Source organism: Mirounga angustirostris, unplaced genomic scaffold (genome assembly GCF_029215605.1).
Source record: "Mirounga angustirostris isolate CCGP_5_RB_7025 unplaced genomic scaffold, mMirAng1.0.hap1 SCAF_1, whole genome shotgun sequence".
Lineage (NCBI taxonomy): Eukaryota > Metazoa > Chordata > Mammalia > Carnivora > Phocidae > Mirounga > Mirounga angustirostris.
In genome coordinates, this window is record NW_026991709.1 from 145162267 (window position 1) to 145181319 (window position 19053).

Genomic DNA, 19053 nt, shown 5'->3' on the forward strand with positions numbered 1-19053 from the left:
CTATGGCATATGTGGGCACAGAAGGTTCACGTATAAGTGTGCAATGTGTGTGTTTGGGTGTGTGTAAATGATTTCATCATTGTCCAACATATATTTGCTCCTCTTCCCCTTCTAGTCTGAGCAGACGGTACTTCCCTTCCCTGACATTGACTTGCTTTAGCCAATGGAATACTAGCAGAAGTGACATTGGTGGAGGACTTAAATGTGCTTTAGCTGTTTGGTTGAGTTTGGGGGGCTTCTCCATTTCCCATGAGAAGAGTTTGCCCAGGTGCTGCTGCCCCTTCAGCCTGAGTTCCAGAATGAGAAACCAAGCAGACCTGAACCCAAACCACAGCTTGGAGCTAAGCTCAGTTGAGTCCAACCGACCCAGAGACCCTGGAGCAAGAAATAACGAGCTGGCATTTTAAACCATTGAAATTTGGAGAGGTTTGTTAGCATTTCAGCAATCACTAACTAATACAAAATGTTAGATGGGATTTGCAAAGCATAGGGTATGATTTGTGGGGAGTACAAGGAATGTGTATGTGTGCGGTGCTTGTGTATTTTGTGTTGGGGAAATGCTATTTGTGATACACAACCACGAAAAAGCCAGGGTTTCTACTGGATAACACAAAACAAACGAGCAAGCACACCACAGAGTGGGCTGTAGATGGAGCGTGTACTCAGTTCCCGGTCAGAAGGCACCTCGGGCTCCTATGCGGGGAAACCCACATCCTGAAGCCTCGCCTCTCTCTGACTTGCTAGCAGCTTCTAGGAAGGCAGCATCAGCCAGACAGGGGTGTTTGACTTGACAGGTGTTCAGCAAACCAAGGAAGAGGTGGCACAAGGCCAGCCAAGCAGCATCTGACCGCACACCCAACCTGCGTGTGCCTTGGCTGCTGAGGCTTCCGTCCCCGCAACAGGGCTTGGCGTCTGAGGAAGGGTCCACACAGCAGCTCTGGGAGATGGACAGAGGGGACTCTGTGTAGAACAGAAAACTGCTGTGTGCACATCAGCTGGACTGGGGCTTTGCAAGGAGGTGCCTCCGATCTCAAGGCTCCAAGGCATCCCTGCAAGAGTCCCCTTTTCCTGACTCAGTCATGACCAGCTGAATAGGAACTCTGTGATTAAGACGGTGAGCTCCGGAGTCAGACTGTGCAGGCTCTGTCTCCGGTCCAGCAGCCATGACCTTGGGTAAGTAATTTAACCTCTCTGGACTTTAATTTCTCAGTTTTAAGATAGGGATAAATGTAGTATCTCACTTGTAAGGTTGCTATGAGGACTGGATGAGTTAATTCCTATAAAGTTTCGGGGACTGTGCCTGCTTATTATTGCATGCGCGCTACTCTCCGGGCACTGATGACACGAACAGTCTTGCATGCGGAAACCACACAAGGTCAGTGTTATCATCTGACGTAGGCCAGGCTCCCCCAGAGACAGACCTTGAGACAAGGATTCAAGCAAAAGCAGTTTGTGTGTGTGTGTGTGTGTGAGCTGATCCAAAAACACAGCAGGAAGCAGAGATGTGAGACACAGAGGGTGAGCAATGACCCCTGTGAGTAATCAGGGCTCAGTCCTGGTAAGGGACTCTGCGAGACACGTAGAACACACAGAGCTACCCTAGCCAGGGAGCTGGGGCTTTTATACCCTGGCTCCCATCACTCACTGGAGGCTGCTTCTGGAAGTAGATAAGCAGCCCTCCCTGTGGTCTGAGAAACTCCTCCTTCCCAACCTGGATGATTGGTCACACTTCCTGGCCAGCGTTAGCTCCCCAGCACCCAGCCTGTCACATGTCACCCAGAGCAAGCCCAAAGAGGCTGGCGCTGGCAATTAGAAGCTACCACATGGTAGCTACCATGGTCTACCATGGTCAGACCCGAAGGGGTGAGGTCAGGATGTCCAGCCCCATTTTAGATGAAAGAAAAGCGAATCTCCGAGAGGCAAAGTCATCTGCTCAGTGTCACCCTGCAGGAAGGGGTCTGGGAGTGGGGGGTTCAAGCCCAGGTCTGTCTGAGGCCAAAGCCCATGCTGACCACTAGGCTCCACACTCCTCCTTCCACAAAGCAGCCTTTGTGCACACAGACTAGAGGAGCTGGAAGTACCTCAGGAGACCAGCTCGCCCACTGACTGAAAACGAACACGCCCCGGCTGACAGGTAGCATCTGTGGTTCTGGGGGTGGGGCCGTGGGCGGATGATAGAGAATAAGGAGGTAGGGCCTACGCCCAAAAGGTGGGCATGGCAGCCTCTGAAGCAGGCATCGCTACTCAGCCATATGGGAACGGACGCCCAATGTTACTAAACCATCCAATGTGTCAAAGGAAGCTGGATTTTTACGGGAAATCTCCAAAGTATTACATGTTGTCTAAGAATTTTCTGAAAAACACATTGTGAACCAACCCCGTATGGACCAAATACAGCATATCAGCCCGCGGCTGCCTGAATCCTGTCCTGTGGCTCATCCACTCACCCCGGTCGGTGAATCTAAGGGCTCGTGTTGGTGTCTTTGCCCCAATAGACATCCCTACAGAAATGGGGTGTCTTTGCCCCAGTAGACATCCCTCAGTCTGCACTTAGTGCACAATTCCACCCATTTTGAGCTTTTTTCTTTTTTTATGTTAATTTCTGGCCACATTTCCACACCTGTGTCCCCACAGCTGACATCCAGAGCGCAGGCCCCAGCCCAGCCACACTGTTTATAGTTAGTAAACAGTCAGTGCCTGCAGTTCCCCCCGTTAACCCTGTGCCCTGACTGCCCAATCCTTCCCTAGGATCCCCAGAAACCCCAGGGTTCACTTCTGGCACAGCAGGGACCTCAGCTGACCTTGTGGCTGGAGTTCTTTCTCATTCTTCAGTGCCCAGGAATCGTCCCTTTATCCTCCTGTGTCTCTCCCTCTCCCCACAATTACTTTCTTTTTTAAATTAGGTAACAATCTTGAATCCTTGTTGATTCAAGGATATAATGTTATCAACAGTGATGTGCTGATAAATGTTTAACAACTAGAACTAGCTCTCGGAAATAGTGGGGAGTCCTGATTTGCAGCATTTGCTGACTCCCATGGTGTAAATACTCCCACCCCGGCCACTTTTCAAGCTACCAACCTGACTGAATACGGAGTTGACAGGAGATGTGTAGTAGCTCACCATTATATAATACTTACTATATAGATGCAAATAACTTAAAAAGTACAGATAACAGTAAAATATAGTGAAATCATTAGGAATTAATGAGTTCTGAGTATTTATTACCTTTTTTCTAATATAACTTATTATATTATTAGTTGATATTATCTCATTTTTAATAATGCCTGTGTTTCTCCACCAGGTCACAAAATTCCTGAAAATTCTGCGAATTGGCTCTTATTAGCCCATATGAGCTGATTCCAGCAAACCACTGGATGAATAAACACAGAGGCAGAAAAATAACAAAAACAGGTGCTTGGTGGTCAAAAGACAAGGATTGGAGGGGGGAGTCACCAACCATCCTCAGGAGGGCAATTCCAGGTTCTCAATTCATCCCAAATCCCACACTTGCCCTGCTCTCCACCCTCACCTTGTCCAACCCCACATACCTGCAGCAGGAAGTCGAAGAGCGCCAGGCGTGCCCACTCGGTGTGGTGGATGCCCAGGCAGGGGGCCTGGCTTGGCCAGCGACAGCCATGTGCCAACAAGGCCTGGTACTGCAGCCAGCCCAAGGACAGAGAGTTCTGGTCATCCTCTGGGTCTCCCAGGTGCTGCACATCAGGCGCCCACCAGACGACGGGCCTGGTGCTACCATCCGTGTATCGGTAGGGCAGCAAGGAGCTGTGGAAGTTCCGGGCCACGGCAGGCAGGCTCCGGCGCAGCCCCAGCACCCGGTCCACGTGGAAGGACAGGACCTCCGGCAGGTCCCCAGGCCTCTTGATCAGGCCACAGAGCCCCTGGGAGCAGAGATGGCTGAGCCCGGAAGACATGTTCCGAAGGGCACCGTCACTGGAGAAGCCGACCTGCAGCACCTGCCCGTGGCCAGGGACCCTGGCTTTGCCCACCACCTCCCCCTGGGCCAGCAGCTGGAGTGTTTGCACATCGTGCTCCGTGAACCATGGGGGGGCCTGCCCACCGGTCCTCAAGCTGGTCAACAGCTCAGGGGTCTCGGCATCACACCAGACAGATTCTTGCAGCTCTGCAACAGAGCCAGGCCACCGACGAGCCCCTGTAACTGGGGTGGAATGCCCTGCTTGTCGCCTACCAGTTAAGGCTCCGTTCCTAGCTCCCGGCAGATTCTTGCTTTCCACTGGGTGGGGCCGGAGGGTGAGTCCAACAGCAGCTCTCCAAGCCTGTAAAGCTGTCATGCCACGTCCTGTGACGGGGTCAGCCAGGGTGCCAGTCTCATTCTGTGCCTCTCCGATGGGACTGTCATGCCAGGGGGTACCCAAGTCTTTGCTTCCTGGAGCCCTGACCTCATCGTCCCTCAGGAGCAAAAGACGCGAGGTACTGAGTCTCAAATTTCTTGGAGAGGCCGAAGTAATGTCCCTCCTGACCCTCCCTGGATGCTTGCTGTCCTCTCCCAGGGACTTCCTGCTTCCTTCCACTGTCCCCCTGTGGCCTTTCTCCTCAGCACACACGGGGATGGAATTCCTAGGCAAGGGCCAGCCTTTCCAGAACCCTAGGTCTCTTGCCCGCTGCCTCCAGCTAGAGCTCAGAGCCTGCCGGCTGTGGGGGCCAGGGGCTCCAATGACCTCCTGGGGCTCCATGGGACCCGGGTCTGGGCCAGTGGCTGGATGCTGTGGGAGGAAGCAGGTGACAGTCACCACAGACAGAGTCATCAAGAGGCAGAATGCCATCACCCACCGCCTCTTGCCACGCAGCTTTCTCCAGAGCCAAGATGCCTGGGGGACAGGATAGAAAAAGAAAGTTTGAGACCTGGGAAAACGTCAGACCCAATCCACAAAACAACGGGGACAGTGAACGAACATCTTAGGTGTATGAAGAGGGAAGAGACGTGGAGTACACTTCGCGGCCTTCAAGGGAGGAACGGGCAACCACAGCCAGTTGCGCTCCTGCTTCAAAGCTGAGCTTGCTCTGCCTTCCAGGGTGGCCTTTGCTGATGCTTGCAGTCGGACCCGGGCTTCTCCCCCTCGGATAAACCGCCATTATGACACCAGTCACCAAGCGCCAGGAGTATCTCTTTTCACATCTGTCCCTCACCCCTGAGGGCTGGCCCCTCTCTTCATCTCCATGTGAGCCCTAGGGCCCACTCCCTAGATCTCTAATGGTCTCCCAGACATGCCTTTCCCTTTTCCCGGGCACAAGGCTGCCCAGCTGCAGATGACCTTGCCCAGCCTCTCTGTGGCCATGTGACTCAGCCCTTGCCTAGGCACGTTTGCACGCCCCACTTGCTCACGTGGAAGTTGGATGCCCTGGCCTTTCTTAGCACACAGATGTGGGAGCACCAGCTCCATGTGTGTTGGCAAGGACATACTCTGAGGCAGTGATTTTTAAACATGCTGGTCCTGGACCAGTAGTTTCGGTACCACCTGGGAACCTGTCAGAAAAGCAAATTCTCAGGCCCGCCCCCTCGCCACCTGACCCTGAGGTGCCTACGCTGCTGGGAGCCAGCAGGTGGGTCTACGTCCCAGGGCCGTGCTGCCCCGATCTTGAACACCCTGCTTGAGGCAGGGCAGGCTGGGGACCAGTGTGCTGAATAGCACTGGGCAGCTCAGAGGAAGGCAGGGTTCTGATTTCCTCCCTCTCCAGTCAAGGCCCCCAGGGCCACAGGGCAGGGAGACAAAGCCTAGAGAAGATCTTCCTCGTAGATGTGGGCTAAGAAAACTTGGATTTCTTTTTTTTTTTTTTAAAGATTTTATTTATTTATTTGAGACAGAATGAGAGAGAGAGAGAGCTCATGAGAGGGAGGAGGGTCAGAGGGAGAAGCAGGCTCCCTGCCGAGCAGGGAGCCCGATGTGGGACTCGATCCCGGGACTCCAGGATCATGACCTGAGCCGAAGGCAGTCGCTTAACCGACTGAGCCACCCAGGCGCCCAGAAAACTTGGATTTCATCTGGAATCCCTCTCCTGCTTGCTGGAGATGGGCTGGAACAATGGTTTTCAAATCTGCCCAGAGGGTTCCTTCATGGTCTACCATGGGGTAAGGGTTTAGGAGAGGACTTTTGTGCACTCTGTATCTCCCTACGCACACATACACACAAATACATACACATAAATAAATAGACACATACATGCACATGCACACACACACTTCCACCAAAATAGCTCTGTGTTCTTTCACTAGGTAGGTTTAGCCCATTTATGTCACTTGATATGCTATACATCTTTAGTCTGTCATTAAATTTTATGGCATATTTTTTGTATTTATAATTTGGAATTGTTTCACTATGTTTTCAGTTACCTTTATTTTGTTTTATGGTGTATACCTTGATGCTTGTATGCCCTTAGTTGTCTAGCTCTTTAAATAGTCGTTCTGAATCCCTAGTAAGAACAATCACAAAATGAGCACCTGTCCTCTTCCCTGTCCCCTACCATTCTTCTGCTATTCAATATTCGTCACTCGCCTTGTCATTTTAATGTTTGCCTTTGTACAATTAAAGGTGCCTACATGTCTACTGTATCTGGCAGCTTTAAATGATATTCTTTGGTTCTCTGCTCTTATTAATGAATAGCATGTTTATTCTTTCTCCCACCTTTTCCCTGATTCCCCTTCCAAATTTGTATATTTGTATCATTTTTATATTGTTAGAATATAAAACTTGTACATTCTATCCCTTTAGTCCAATACTCACAATTGTTCAGGTCTTAGCCCTTCAGTGAAGTACATTCTTTGCATATTCCTGTCCCTTTTGCCCTGGTTTTTCATTATTTCTTGGTTGACTGAAGCCAAAAATCCATAATTTTCTCAAGAAGTGCTCACAGGAACAAAATTCTCTGAGTTCCTGCATGTTCAAAACTATTTTTCTACAGCATTCACACCCGAAGGAAAGTTTGAGTAGAAAGAAAATATTTTGGCACAGTTTCTTTCTCCGAATGGCTTGTGGGTCCTACCCCACTGAATAGAAGGGACCTTTTATCCTGCCTGGTTGCCGTAAGAATTCTTTCTTTTTCTTTACACTTTTTTCCTGGCTTTATTGAAGTATAATTGACAAATAAAATTGGATATATTTAAAGTATATAATGTGATGATTTGATCTGTGTATACATTATGAAATGATCACCACAATCAAGTTATTTAGCACACTCAACACTTCACATAGTTACCTTTGTGTGTGTGTGTGTGTGTGTGTGTGTGTGTGTTGAAAATGCTTAACATCTACTCTCTGCAAATTTCAGGTGTACAATATGGTATTATTAACTACAGTCACCTATTGTACATTAGATCCTCAGAACTTACTCACCTAATAACTGGAAGTCTATATATTCTTTGACCAATGTCTCCCCATTCCCCCTGCCCCCTCCCAAGCCCTGGTAACCACCGTTCTACTCTCTGTTTCTACGAGCCCATTTTTTTTAGATTCCACATACAAATGATAACCGTATAATACCATATAGTATTTCTCTGTCTACTTTATTTCACTTAGCAAAATGCCCTCATGGTTCATCCATGTTGTCACAAATGGCAGGATTTCCTTCTCTTTTTTTTATGGCTGAATAATATTGTGTTGTGTATATATACATTTTCTTTATCCATTCATCTATCAGTGGACACTTAGGTTGTTTCCATATCCTGGTTATTTTGAATAATACTGCAATGAGCATAGAAGTGCAGATGTCTCCTTAGGATACTGATTTCATGTGCTTCAGAGAAACACCCACAAGTGGGATTGCTGGATCATCTGATAGTTCTATCTTTCAGTTTTCTGAGGAATGTCAGTGCACAAGGGTTCCCCCTTCTCCACATCCTCGCCAACACTTGTTATCTCTTGTCTTTTTGACAAGAGCCATTCTGACAGGTATGACGTGATCTTTTGTTTTCTTTGAAGTCCAGTGATGTTAACAGAATATATCTCAGTGTTGACTTTCCCGGGTCAATTTTTCTGGGTGTAATCTACCTTGTTAGAAAAGGTAGATTTAAATGTTTTATTTCACCAAAGTTTTCTTAGACTAAATATTAAATATGTTTTCCGTTCCACTATTTTATTTTTATTTTTTCTTTAGGCTCTTTAATGACTTATGTGTTGGATCTCCTCTGTCTGTCCTGTGTATATCTTTCATCTTCTCCCTAACCCTTTCTAACCATTTTCATTTCAGTTTGTTCATTTTTCTTATTTCTATATTCTATTGGCTGATTGTGTTTTCCCCAATATTCATTCGCCCTTGTGTACTTTCGAATTTCTACCAAATTCCTATTAATTTCTACTTTTCCCTATTTCTTTCCAGCTCATATTTTACTTCTTCCTGCTATCTTACCATTTTTTCTTGAGTTCTTGCATTCTCTTTTGTAGTGTTTCTTCATAGAGGTATTTTCTCATTAAGCTTTAAAAATCCATAATGAAGCGATTGTTCAAAAATTTCACCTATTTCAGGGTGACTGACCTTAATCTGCTCATAAACTTTGCTGTTCATTGTTCCTTTTTTTCTTACAGTGTCTCTGCGTGGATGCTGAACTCCTTTTATGAGTTAGACGAGTCAGTTGAAAGAGGTTCCTATAGAGGGGCCTGAGTTGAATTTGAAATCATGACTAGGCTGCTTCCTGCAAATCTGGCTTGTGATATATCATGTATCATGTATCCTCTCCTCTGCCTTAAAAAAAGGAAAAAGGAATTTGCATTTTGTCTTCCATTCTCTTTGTTGGTTTCAGATGGTTTCCAGGAGACGGTGGCAAGAATGCTGAGTTTATGTGGCCATGTTCATAGTAACAGGCCTTAGTGGCACATTTTTAAGAGGAAAGGAACATACTCTTACAGAATGCAGTGACTAGGCCAGGCCACTGAACAACCAACTTTTTCCAGCTTCTGTGGTCCGCAGCCACGGCCCCCAAACAGCTCCGGGAGATCCAAGAGTTTTGCTCCTTCTATACATGTTCACAAGATCTATTCACTAGCTTTGTGGGAATTGAGGGCTGCCTCCAGGTATATCGGCCACTTAATACCCCCAAGGGACCGCCCTTCAAGAGTGTCATGGAGCAGGAAGAGAGAGGTGGCCCACCCATCACAGCGAGATTTCTAGGAGTCAGAGGGGAAGGGATCACTAGGTCGACAAGATGTTCTCTACTCTCTATGATTTCTCACCATCTCCCCCACCTCTAAACATGCCTTCCTGTTTCCAATCTGCTGAAAGGTAGCACCATCCACCCAGACATCCAAGCCAGAAATCTGGGCCGGATCTCCATTCCACCCTTCTCTCTGCCCCATACATCCAAGTCTTGCAAATTTTTCCTCCTACACATCTCTGGAATCAGTTCATCTCTCATTGGCCACTCTGTGTCTACCTAGGCTGAGGCACCCTCTTCTTTACTAGGATACCTAATTGGTCTCTCCCTCCACTCCTGCTCCTCCACAATCCACTCTCCACACACTCAATCATATCCCTCAAAGCCTCTCTGGAGAAAGTCTAAATGCCTGGAGTGCTTGGTCGCGCTGAACTTTTATTTCCAGGACAGTGCCAGACCCTCTCTATCTCCACTTCACACATACTATTCCCTCTGCCTGGAACATCCCTCTCCCCCTATTCTCATTCTTTAGGTCGTCCCCGGGAAGCCTTCCACAGAGGCCCCTCAGTGGGCTGGATGCCCTAGCTATGAGCTCCCATAACACCCGGCTCCTCCCTGAGCACACCCTTTCCTCTTTACTATATTTGACCATTTAAAGTCTGTCGATCCATGCGGGCGGGACACTGGATCCCTTGCTGTTGTGTCTTGGGACTATCACAGTGCCCGCCACACAGGAGGCTCCGTATGAGACGAGCCCTCAGATAAGAGGGGTTTTTGGAGGGGGACAGACTGATCCCTGGCCTAGGGCATTGCAAGTCTGCTGGTGAGAAGGGGCTCCTCCAGTTCTGGGCTTCTTCACTGTTTGGGCTTCCAGGAGCTTTCTCTGTAGAAGATGCTTTTGGTCTCCCATGTTGTGGACCTCTTGGCCCCCAACGGATTCCTCCTGCCCCCACAGTGGACAATCCCTTGCACACTAACAGCTTCCCACCTCAAGTGCCTGATGCACTCTGCTTTCTTGCCTGCTCTGCAGGGGGGCACAGGGAAAGGTAATACCTTTGGCGACAATGCTCAGCCCAAAGGGGACAAAAGTCAGTGCATAAATGCTCAGTCACCATCCTTCAGAGGGACAATTCTGAGAAGCATGGAAATGAGCTTTTTTTCTATAAAACAGATGATTCTTGTCACCCTCTAAGATGTCTTTACCCGATAATCCTTCCGAGGTGAGATTCTAAATTTTGTCCTGATTAGATATATTTTTAATTTGGCCTTTATTACTATTTAAAAGACACACACACACACACACAATACATGCATTAATAAGCACAGTGAACAACCCAAATAATGTTAAGAAAATCAAGTAAAATGTGAACATCTTTTCCCCTCCCCAGAGGGGGCCACAGTCAACAGTTTGGATATACATCTTCCTAGGCCTGTTTCTCTTCTTTCCATTAAAACATGCACGTCTGTCATGATGTATTAATTGCCTGTGATTGCCACAATACATATCCACAGACCTGATGGCTTAAAACAACAGAAATGTGTTCAATATCAGTTTCACTAAGCCAAAATCAAGGTACCAGCTCCCGGTGGAGGCTCTAGGGGAGAATCTTCCAGGTTTGGCGGCTGCTGACATTCCTTGGCTTGAGGCCCCATCATTCCAATCTCTGGTCACTGCGCCTCCTCCTTTTTTTTTTTTAACTGTTTAGGGTAGGGAATTTTATTTATTTTTTAAGATTTTTTTATTTGAGAGAGAGAGAGAGCACGTGTGCACACACAGAGAGAGGGAGAAGCCGGTTTCCTACTGAGCAGGGAGCCCGATGTGGGGCTCGATCCCAGGACCCTGGGATCAGGGCCCGAGCTGAAGGCAGACGCTTAACCAACTGAGCCACCCAGGTGCCCCAATGTCTCCTCCTTTTCTATGTGCATTAGAACTCTCTTTGCCTCCCTCTTACAAGGACACCCATGAGGGCATTTAGGGTTCACTTGGATAATCCAGGATAAGCTCCCCATCTCAAGATCTTTAACTTAGATATGCAAACACCATTTTTTCCAAATAAGGTAACATTCACAGATTCCAGGGATTAAGACATGGATGTCTTTTGGGGGATTACTTTTTCATCTACTATACATGGTAATTACTTTTAGCATAAAAGAGAGGATCATTCCACAACTTGCTTGTTGAACATAATTAAGATGTCTTGAAGCTTTTCCCGTATCTGTCTATATAAAGTTACTTAATTGCTGCTTAATAGTTCACAGTGGGAATATTCCATAATTTCTTTAACCATTCCACTCTAGGGAGAATATTTTGATCATTCCCAATTTTTATTATAGCAAACCGCTGCACTGAACACACAGCACATGCAGCTCTAGGGGAAACTGAGGACTTCTATACAGGAGACACTGAGAGCTGAAGTCGTTGGGTCCCACTGCTTACAGATATTAACTTTTCATTGTATATCAGTTATTATCTCATTAAATCCTCACGCATATGACGGAAATGGGAATGCTTTCATTCCTATTTTATAGCTGAGAAAACTGAAAGGTCCAGAGTGCTAACATTTGCCCAGGGTCCCACAGCTGGCAAGAATACCAATATTTTGGGGCGGCTGGGTGGCTCAGTTGGTTACGTGACTGTCTTCGGCTCAGGTCATGATCCTGGAGTCCTGGGATCGAGTCCCGCGTCGGGCTCCTTGCTCAGCAGGGAGTCTGCTTCTCCCTCTGACCCTCCTCCCTCTCATGCTCTCTCTCATTCTCTCTCTCGCAAATAAATAAAATCTTTAAAAAAAAAAAAGAATACCAATATTTTGAATTAAAACTAAAAGGAGAAATGGCCATAGAAAAAGAAATCTGTTTGGTTTGGTTTTTTTTTTTCCTTCTAAAAAGGAAAATATGTTTTCATGTTGGATTCATAATCTGTATTCTCAAACTTTTGGATGCCACTAGGGAAAAATAAATCATCTTTTTAAAAGTGTTTGAAGAAGACTGTTTTGATCCTCTTCTTGGCCTTACTTGGCTTCAGACAACCTGGAGAAAGTTGGTAATTGTGTGGTTGTGCAGAGAGAAAGGTTCAAACCGGCCATGAGCAGATGTCCCCACAGGGCCACCCAAGTAAAGCTTTGGGAAAAGAAAAGCAGCTTTGATCAAACTGAAAAAACATCCTCTGAAGAGAAACATTCAGCTGAATAACAAAGAGGACATTAGAGAAGGGGAAAGGGGATTGATGCATGATATTCTAGAAAGTTTGCTGATGGGACCCAACAGACTCCATCACCGCCCACTTGTCAGCTGAACCCACCCCCGATCTCCCCATCCAACACCCGCACACTATCTTTTCTGCCCTGGGATGACGCTGGTAGGCAGGAAAGTGGACTGGTGTGACCTTCACTGTCTATTCCTACAGCGGCTCGATTTCTCCTGCCCTCCTCTAACCCCCGCCACCCACGCTTTCTCCAAGCCTCCCTCCTTCCCCTTAATTCCTCAGAGAAGATGCCCACTGGCCTGGCAGTCACATCCACCCACAGCTGCAGAGGACTGAAAGAGAGGGTGGCTAGAGAAAAAGGGGATTTGGGGAAAACACAGCTGAGTTCTAGATCAGCTTCTGCCCTTTCCACCTGTGTGACAATGGGCAAGTTACACAACTTCTCTGGCCCATTTCCTCAGTCATAAAATGGGGGAGAATGAGATAATTCCTCCCTCCAAGGATTGCCATGAGAAGTAAATGAGTCAAAATATGTAAAGGGTCCACCACATAGTTTGGTACATTTAAATGAGTAGTGGGATCAATGTTTCTGCCTCCTCTTTCTAAACTCTCTTTACCTGGGACATCTGGGTGGCTCAGTCGGTTAAGCGACTGCCTTCGGCTCAGGTCATGATCCCAGGGCCCTGGGATCGAGTCCTGCATCAGGCTCCCTGCTCTGCCGGGAGTCTGCCTCTCTCTCTCTCTCTCTGTCTCTCATGAATAAATAAATTAAAAATCTTCAAAAAAAATTAACTCCCTTTACCTTTCTGGGATCTGAAAAATACCCACTCCCTTTCTTGCATTTGGCATATTGTAATGTCAGAATAAAAAATGGGATATTTGGGAGCACAGCTCAAGGTAGAGGCAGAATGAGAAACTCCTTCATCATAAAACTACAAGTGTAAACTAAGAGGAGGCCACCTTGGCACTGGGAAAGGTCTTGTCCTACAGAGTTTCCATCCAAAGATATTAGAGGTGGAACAGGAAGGAACTGCGTGCTTAAAAGCATGTTCGAAGGTGAAGAGCAAGAGGGTAGGAGCCAGGAAGGAAGTATGTGCAGGGACTAAAGGAAAAGACAGATTTTGACAAGACTGGGGTTTGGGCTCCCTAGCAACTGTGGGAAGGAAAGCCAAGAGAGTAGAAAAGAGCCCAGCCCACTGAGAACCTGGGGACCTGTGCTGGGCTGGGGACAGGAGCCACCACCAAACCCCCTATCATTGCCTCCATAGAGGTGGGAGACCGCTCTTCAACATGAAGTGAAGGACAGCGTCATTGGTGATATTATTTGTTCACTATTCTTCCTTCTTCCTCACCTTGCCACGGTTTCACTGAAGATAGAGTATACTTCCCACCCACTGTCTTTGACCTTGGCCACGTGACTTGCTTTTACCAATGGAATGTTAGTGGACATCACATATGCCACATCCTACTAGAGGCTTTGAATGTGCTTGCATGGTTTGACTTGCCTCCTTCCAGACTTGTCCTCCTCCGCAAGAGGCGTATGCCCCAGGTGAGGCCCCTGGAAGGGACCTGAATCCAATCCCCAGCCTGCAGCCAAACCAGCCACACCCACACATAGACATGGGTGTATATTGTAAGCCATGGAGACTGGGAGGTTGTTTATCATGCAGCATTGTCATAGCAGAACTTAACTAACACAGATTCTTCCGTGGTTTCTGTTGGGCTCAGTGTGTGCCCTTGGTCAGATAACAGTAAGGCAGTTTAGTAATGAAATATAGTGCCCTTCCCTTAACTAATAAGGGCATAGTGCTGTTACCACAGATGGGCTCAGGCTATGATGCAGATAATAATGCACCCTGGTCACAAATATGTCCCAGGAACAGGTTACTGTCGTAATTGAGAGAGACTTCTGTTAAATGGAAACCAGAGAGGTCTTTTGAGAAGGGCTTTTTTGAAGAATTCCAACACAAACCTGGTGGCCTTTGCACTGAGACAATTTCAGAAACAAGGACACTTGGAGGAAAGGACTCGATTACAATTTGTACTCTAACAGCCAGCAGGAAACTTTTTTTTCTTTTTCCATTTCTAAAGGGTCACAGGGAAAGGAATGCTCATCTACTTCAGGAAAATCCAGTCAGGATTGACTTTTGGGCCCTAGCTCTCCCTTCCCAGAAGGCCCTGCTCTGAACCCTGACATCCCCCGTGCTTAACAACTATGATTCCCACTGGCTGCTGCATGGGACCAAGTGGCAGAGACAGAGGCAAAGCCATCTTTTCTCAATTCCCAGGTGTCAGAAAAAGATGACAAAACCCTGGACCTCCACTAAACTGCCATTGATGATGGGATAACATGCTGGGCAGGGGAGGTGGAGAGAAGACAGAGGTCACAGGTTCCTCTCCCCATCAAAACAGATAAAATTACAAAGCATTTGTAAAGTGTTTCTTGATGGGAGTTTCCTGAGGGAAGCCATGTGGTGTGTGTGTGTGTGTGTGTGTGTAATAAAGCTCATGTTTAGCCTTGGTTCTAGAGTCATCACTAAAGATGTCAAAGGCCCTTCCATTCTGCCCCCCGACCTCTGCTCTCTTTTAAACTAAACAATCCCCATTGGCTGATCACTGATTCATCACTACTCAGACCCTGAGTGAGACTGGCAGAGATTTTGAATTTGGAGTTTCTGTTCCATTTTTTAAAGATCAGTTAAATAATTTTCATAACAAAACCATGACTAGAGTGAAAGGGAATACATAAGCATATTTTCAGAGGGCTGGATTAAAACCACATGTCAGTCCTGTGAGTAACACTGCATGCTAGACCTGGTCAAACTCTGCTTTCCTTGGCTGAACCTAGAGTCAGGCTCCAGGCAGGGGAAATTGGTCTGACATATGCCTGGGGGCAAAGGCGAAAGGCACACCCCATTAGAACTTCCAGGCACACAGTGTCCCTTTCCCAGTAAGATCTGTTGGGTCCTGGGAGGCTGGAGCTGTTGTTTCACTGTGGGCAGGATCCCAGGCTGCCTGTCTCCTAAGCCACCAACTAGCCAGGCCCTCTTGCTCAGCTTCATTGGAGAGTTGTGATTTTTCCTTCCACATCAGCAACTTCAAGACAAGAAAGGACTTTTGCCCCTGTAATTTCTAGCCCAGACAATTTCCAGGAAAAAGAAACACACGAAACACACACACACACACACACACACAATAACTAACGATAACTAACACTTATTCAGTGTTCACTATGTACCTGGGACTGTTTGAAGAACTTTACTTCTCTTAACTCATTTAATCTATATGCCAGTCTTATAAGATAGGTACTAGTATTATTATTAAATTTTACGGGTAAGGGAAACAAGGCATAGAGAATGCTAGCAAGGGCAGCACCAAGGCATGAGCCCAGGCAGTCTGGCTCCAGAGCCAGTGACCTAATCGCTGTGCCACCCTGGGAAGGGGCTGCCACCCAAAGCCCCTGCTCCAGCCCTGATTGCAGAAGACCACACTTGGGTCTCAGGGATAGGCCCTGCCTTCAAAGGAGGCTTACCTCTTTGGGACTGGTCAGTTCATCTGGAAAATGAAGCTTGCATGAGGTCAAGGGTAGGTGGCAGTCTTTTTGCAATGGGGAAAATTGAGGGAAAATAAAAACGTTTTTGGGCTACATTTATTTTTCTTTCAAAATGAAAATAACTGTTTTCTCTCATGTCCTACTTCATTAAATAAAAGAATATCAATGAGAGAATGCTGCCATTTGGCCCACTCAAATCTGGGCATACTTGAGAGGTAACTTCAGAAGCCGTTTCTTATGATCTGTTACTATCAAATTAGGTCTAGGGCCTGATCTCAAAACCAGACAGGTGCTATGCCTCCTGATCCTTCCAGAACCAGATGGCGCCCAAGTTCATTTCAGCTCAAGCATTCTTAAAAGGGAAGCCAGGAACAGACTTGTGGTGAGCAAAGTATAAGGTATAAACTTGTTGAATCACAATGTTGTACACATGAAACTAATGTAATGTTGTGTGTCAACTATACTTCAAGTAAAAAAGTAAAAGACTCTATCCAGGAAATTGAACATATCTGACTTAAGAGATGGGCACGGCAGATCTCTATTAATAAAAGCCACTTACCAAGCACATACCATGTGCTGGGCAGGCAGTCTCAAAACCCCACAATGTATGTACTAATATGATGATCTCTACAATTCTAGATATTGTGCAGCATTGTATAGAGGGATTTAGAGAAGTACCTTACTCAAGGTCACAAAGCTGGTCAGTGGCAGGCAGGATTTAAATTTTTCCCAAAGCCCACGTACTTTCTCATTCTACCACAGAATGGTGAAGGAAGCCTTGGGAGACAGAGGTGAGTTTAAGGAGGGGCTAAACATGGCAAAGGAACCTGGGATTTTGCTGCCCCTTTCAACAACTTCCTATGGCTTCACATGGTTTTTACTTGCAGCAATTTGGTGGGTGCTGTGTTCAAGAAGCCAGCTTAACCTTGTAAATGGTGGTCTACACAGTGGGTTCTTAAGGATGGAGAAAAGTCCTTCTTGAAAATGAAAATCTCTTTTCATTCCCACCCCCCACCCCTCCTTAACCTGCCCAAGTAAATGCTCTCCTTGGCACATTTGAAGGAAAGTATTTTGGACAGGTAAAAGCACTATAGATATTGACCTTGGGGGATTTATGGCAGAGATGGGGACTGAAGGGTCATGGCAGGGGGTAGTTTGAAGTTCTCCTGAAGCTCAGATTTAAATCTCATTTACCCCAAGCAAATGATTCCATGAATCTCTGGCCAGGTTCTGCTGCTTAGCTTCCATAGCGTCACTTCAGGGATGCGGTCACCTTGTGATGTGACAGAAACTTCTGGGTTGAACAAATAGCAATAGCTAGTGCTTGGGACGGGAATGAAGACCAAAGAAGTCTTAAAAAGTGATGGTTCTCAGTCTAGGGAAAGAACTGAAACAGGGAGAAGAGCCCCAGGAAATACAAGTTTTAAAAACACTAAAGATCCCAGGACCCTGCATTGGGCTCCCTGCTCAGTGGGAAGCCCGCTTCTCCCTCTCCCACTCCCCCCTGCTTGTGTTCCCTCTCTCGCTGTTTATTTATCAAATAAATAAAAAATCTTAAAAAAAAAAAACAAAACAGAAGAACGTTAAAACTAGAGACAGCAGACATTTCTCCTCAGTGAAGACCTGCTCAGTCCTAAAAGCTATGTTGGCAAGCCCAAGAAAAAAGGTCCCCATCACTCATTCTTCTACCCCCAAACACCTCAAGCCTGCCAAAACTTTGTCCAGCCATGAGGCGGGCAGGAAAACAACAGATTCAGCCCAGAGGTCAGGTAAATGCCAGCAAAGCAACGGCCACCTAGTAGATCCTCAATAATGAATGAATGAATGAATGAATGAATGAATGAATGAATGAATGAATGAATTGCATAAATTCAAAAGAGTAACTAACACAGTGGTGGGAGTCAATTTACACTAGGGGAGAAAATTACCTTCTCTGGACCAGTAGTCTCAAAATCTTTCGATGATATACCCTTACTAGTAAAAATTTTGAGAACATCCCTCTAATACTTACACATTATCTTTCCCAATATTTACAAATTATTGTAAACGAATGTGTTCATTAGAAAGCATGAACAAGAAATGAAAAGTCAGAAAAGGATTGGGTAAAACAAATGTAAACAGAAGTTCTAAGGGTAACTGGGTGGTTCAGTCCATTAAGTGTCTGCCTTCGGCTCAGGTCATGATCCTAGAGTCCCAGGATCTAGCCCAGCATCTGGCTTCCCGCTCAGCAGGGAATCTGCTTTCCCCTCTGATCCTCCCCCATCTTGTACTCTCTCTCTCTCTCAAATAAATAAAATCTTAAAAAAAAAAGAAGTTCTAATATTTTTTATACTGTAACCCAGTGGATTGTATAGTGTATCCCTGAGGTCAGTGAGCCCTGCTTTGGAGACCTTTAACCTCAAAACAGTCTGCTTCTTCATACACAAAATGACTCTGGCAAGGAGTAGTCTGAGTTTGACTGTGCTCATCTGTTATTTTTTTAAAAATGCATTGTGGGTAACCACAATGTGCTAAAGATTATTTGAAGGGGATATAGGACCAAAGAAAATAAATATTTTCTTGTGTAAATTAGAAGAATCATCAAGATTGAGGTCAACAGTCTAGAGACTCTTCTCGGAAATAAACGAATCAAATAAAGTCCAGGTACATTTGAATGAGAAAATCAGAGTCTAATGAACACCTATAGTCCCCCAATGTTCAGAAACAAAAATCAGAACAAAGGTCAGGAAACAAGAAATGGGGAATTGTTAAGCTTGACTATTAAGAAGAAAAGAACTGAAGAATGAGGTTCTGCTCTGAGCCAGTGTTTATCTAAGTCAGCACTGACTAATAAGAATATAATGCTAACCACATACAAAATTTTAAATTTTCTAGTAGCCACATTTTAAAAAAGGGGAAGAAGCTAGGGGAAATTGACTTTAATAATATTTTTTATTTGGCCAAATATATCCACAGTAGTATCATTTCAACATGTCATTAATATAAAAATTATTGAGATACTTTACATTTTTTGTAATAAGTCTTTGAAATCCAATGTGTATGTCACACATACAGTACATCACAGCTCAGACCAGCCACGTTTCAGTATGTGGCTGGTGGCTACCATCCTGAATGGCTCAGATCTAAACTGAGGCATAGATCCTTGGAACCTCAGGAGTCCACAGCGTTTGGGAAGTGTT

The 19053-nt window shown here is 46.0% G+C and overlaps 1 protein-coding gene across 8 annotated transcripts in view; it reads right to left on the reverse strand.

Annotated features, from left to right (window-relative positions):
* The window catches only part of GASK1A (golgi associated kinase 1A), a 91687-nt gene that overhangs the window by 14670 nt on the left and 57964 nt on the right, over nt 1-19053 (reverse strand). For all 8 annotated transcript variants that reach the window (XM_064589085.1, XM_054504481.2, XM_054504482.2 and 5 more), the window contains one exon: nt 3550-4845. In XM_064589085.1, the coding sequence (XP_064445155.1) occupies nt 3550-4800 (1251 nt within the window). In that variant the 5' untranslated portion in view covers nt 4801-4845. The remainder of the gene's footprint in view (nt 1-3549; nt 4846-19053) is intronic.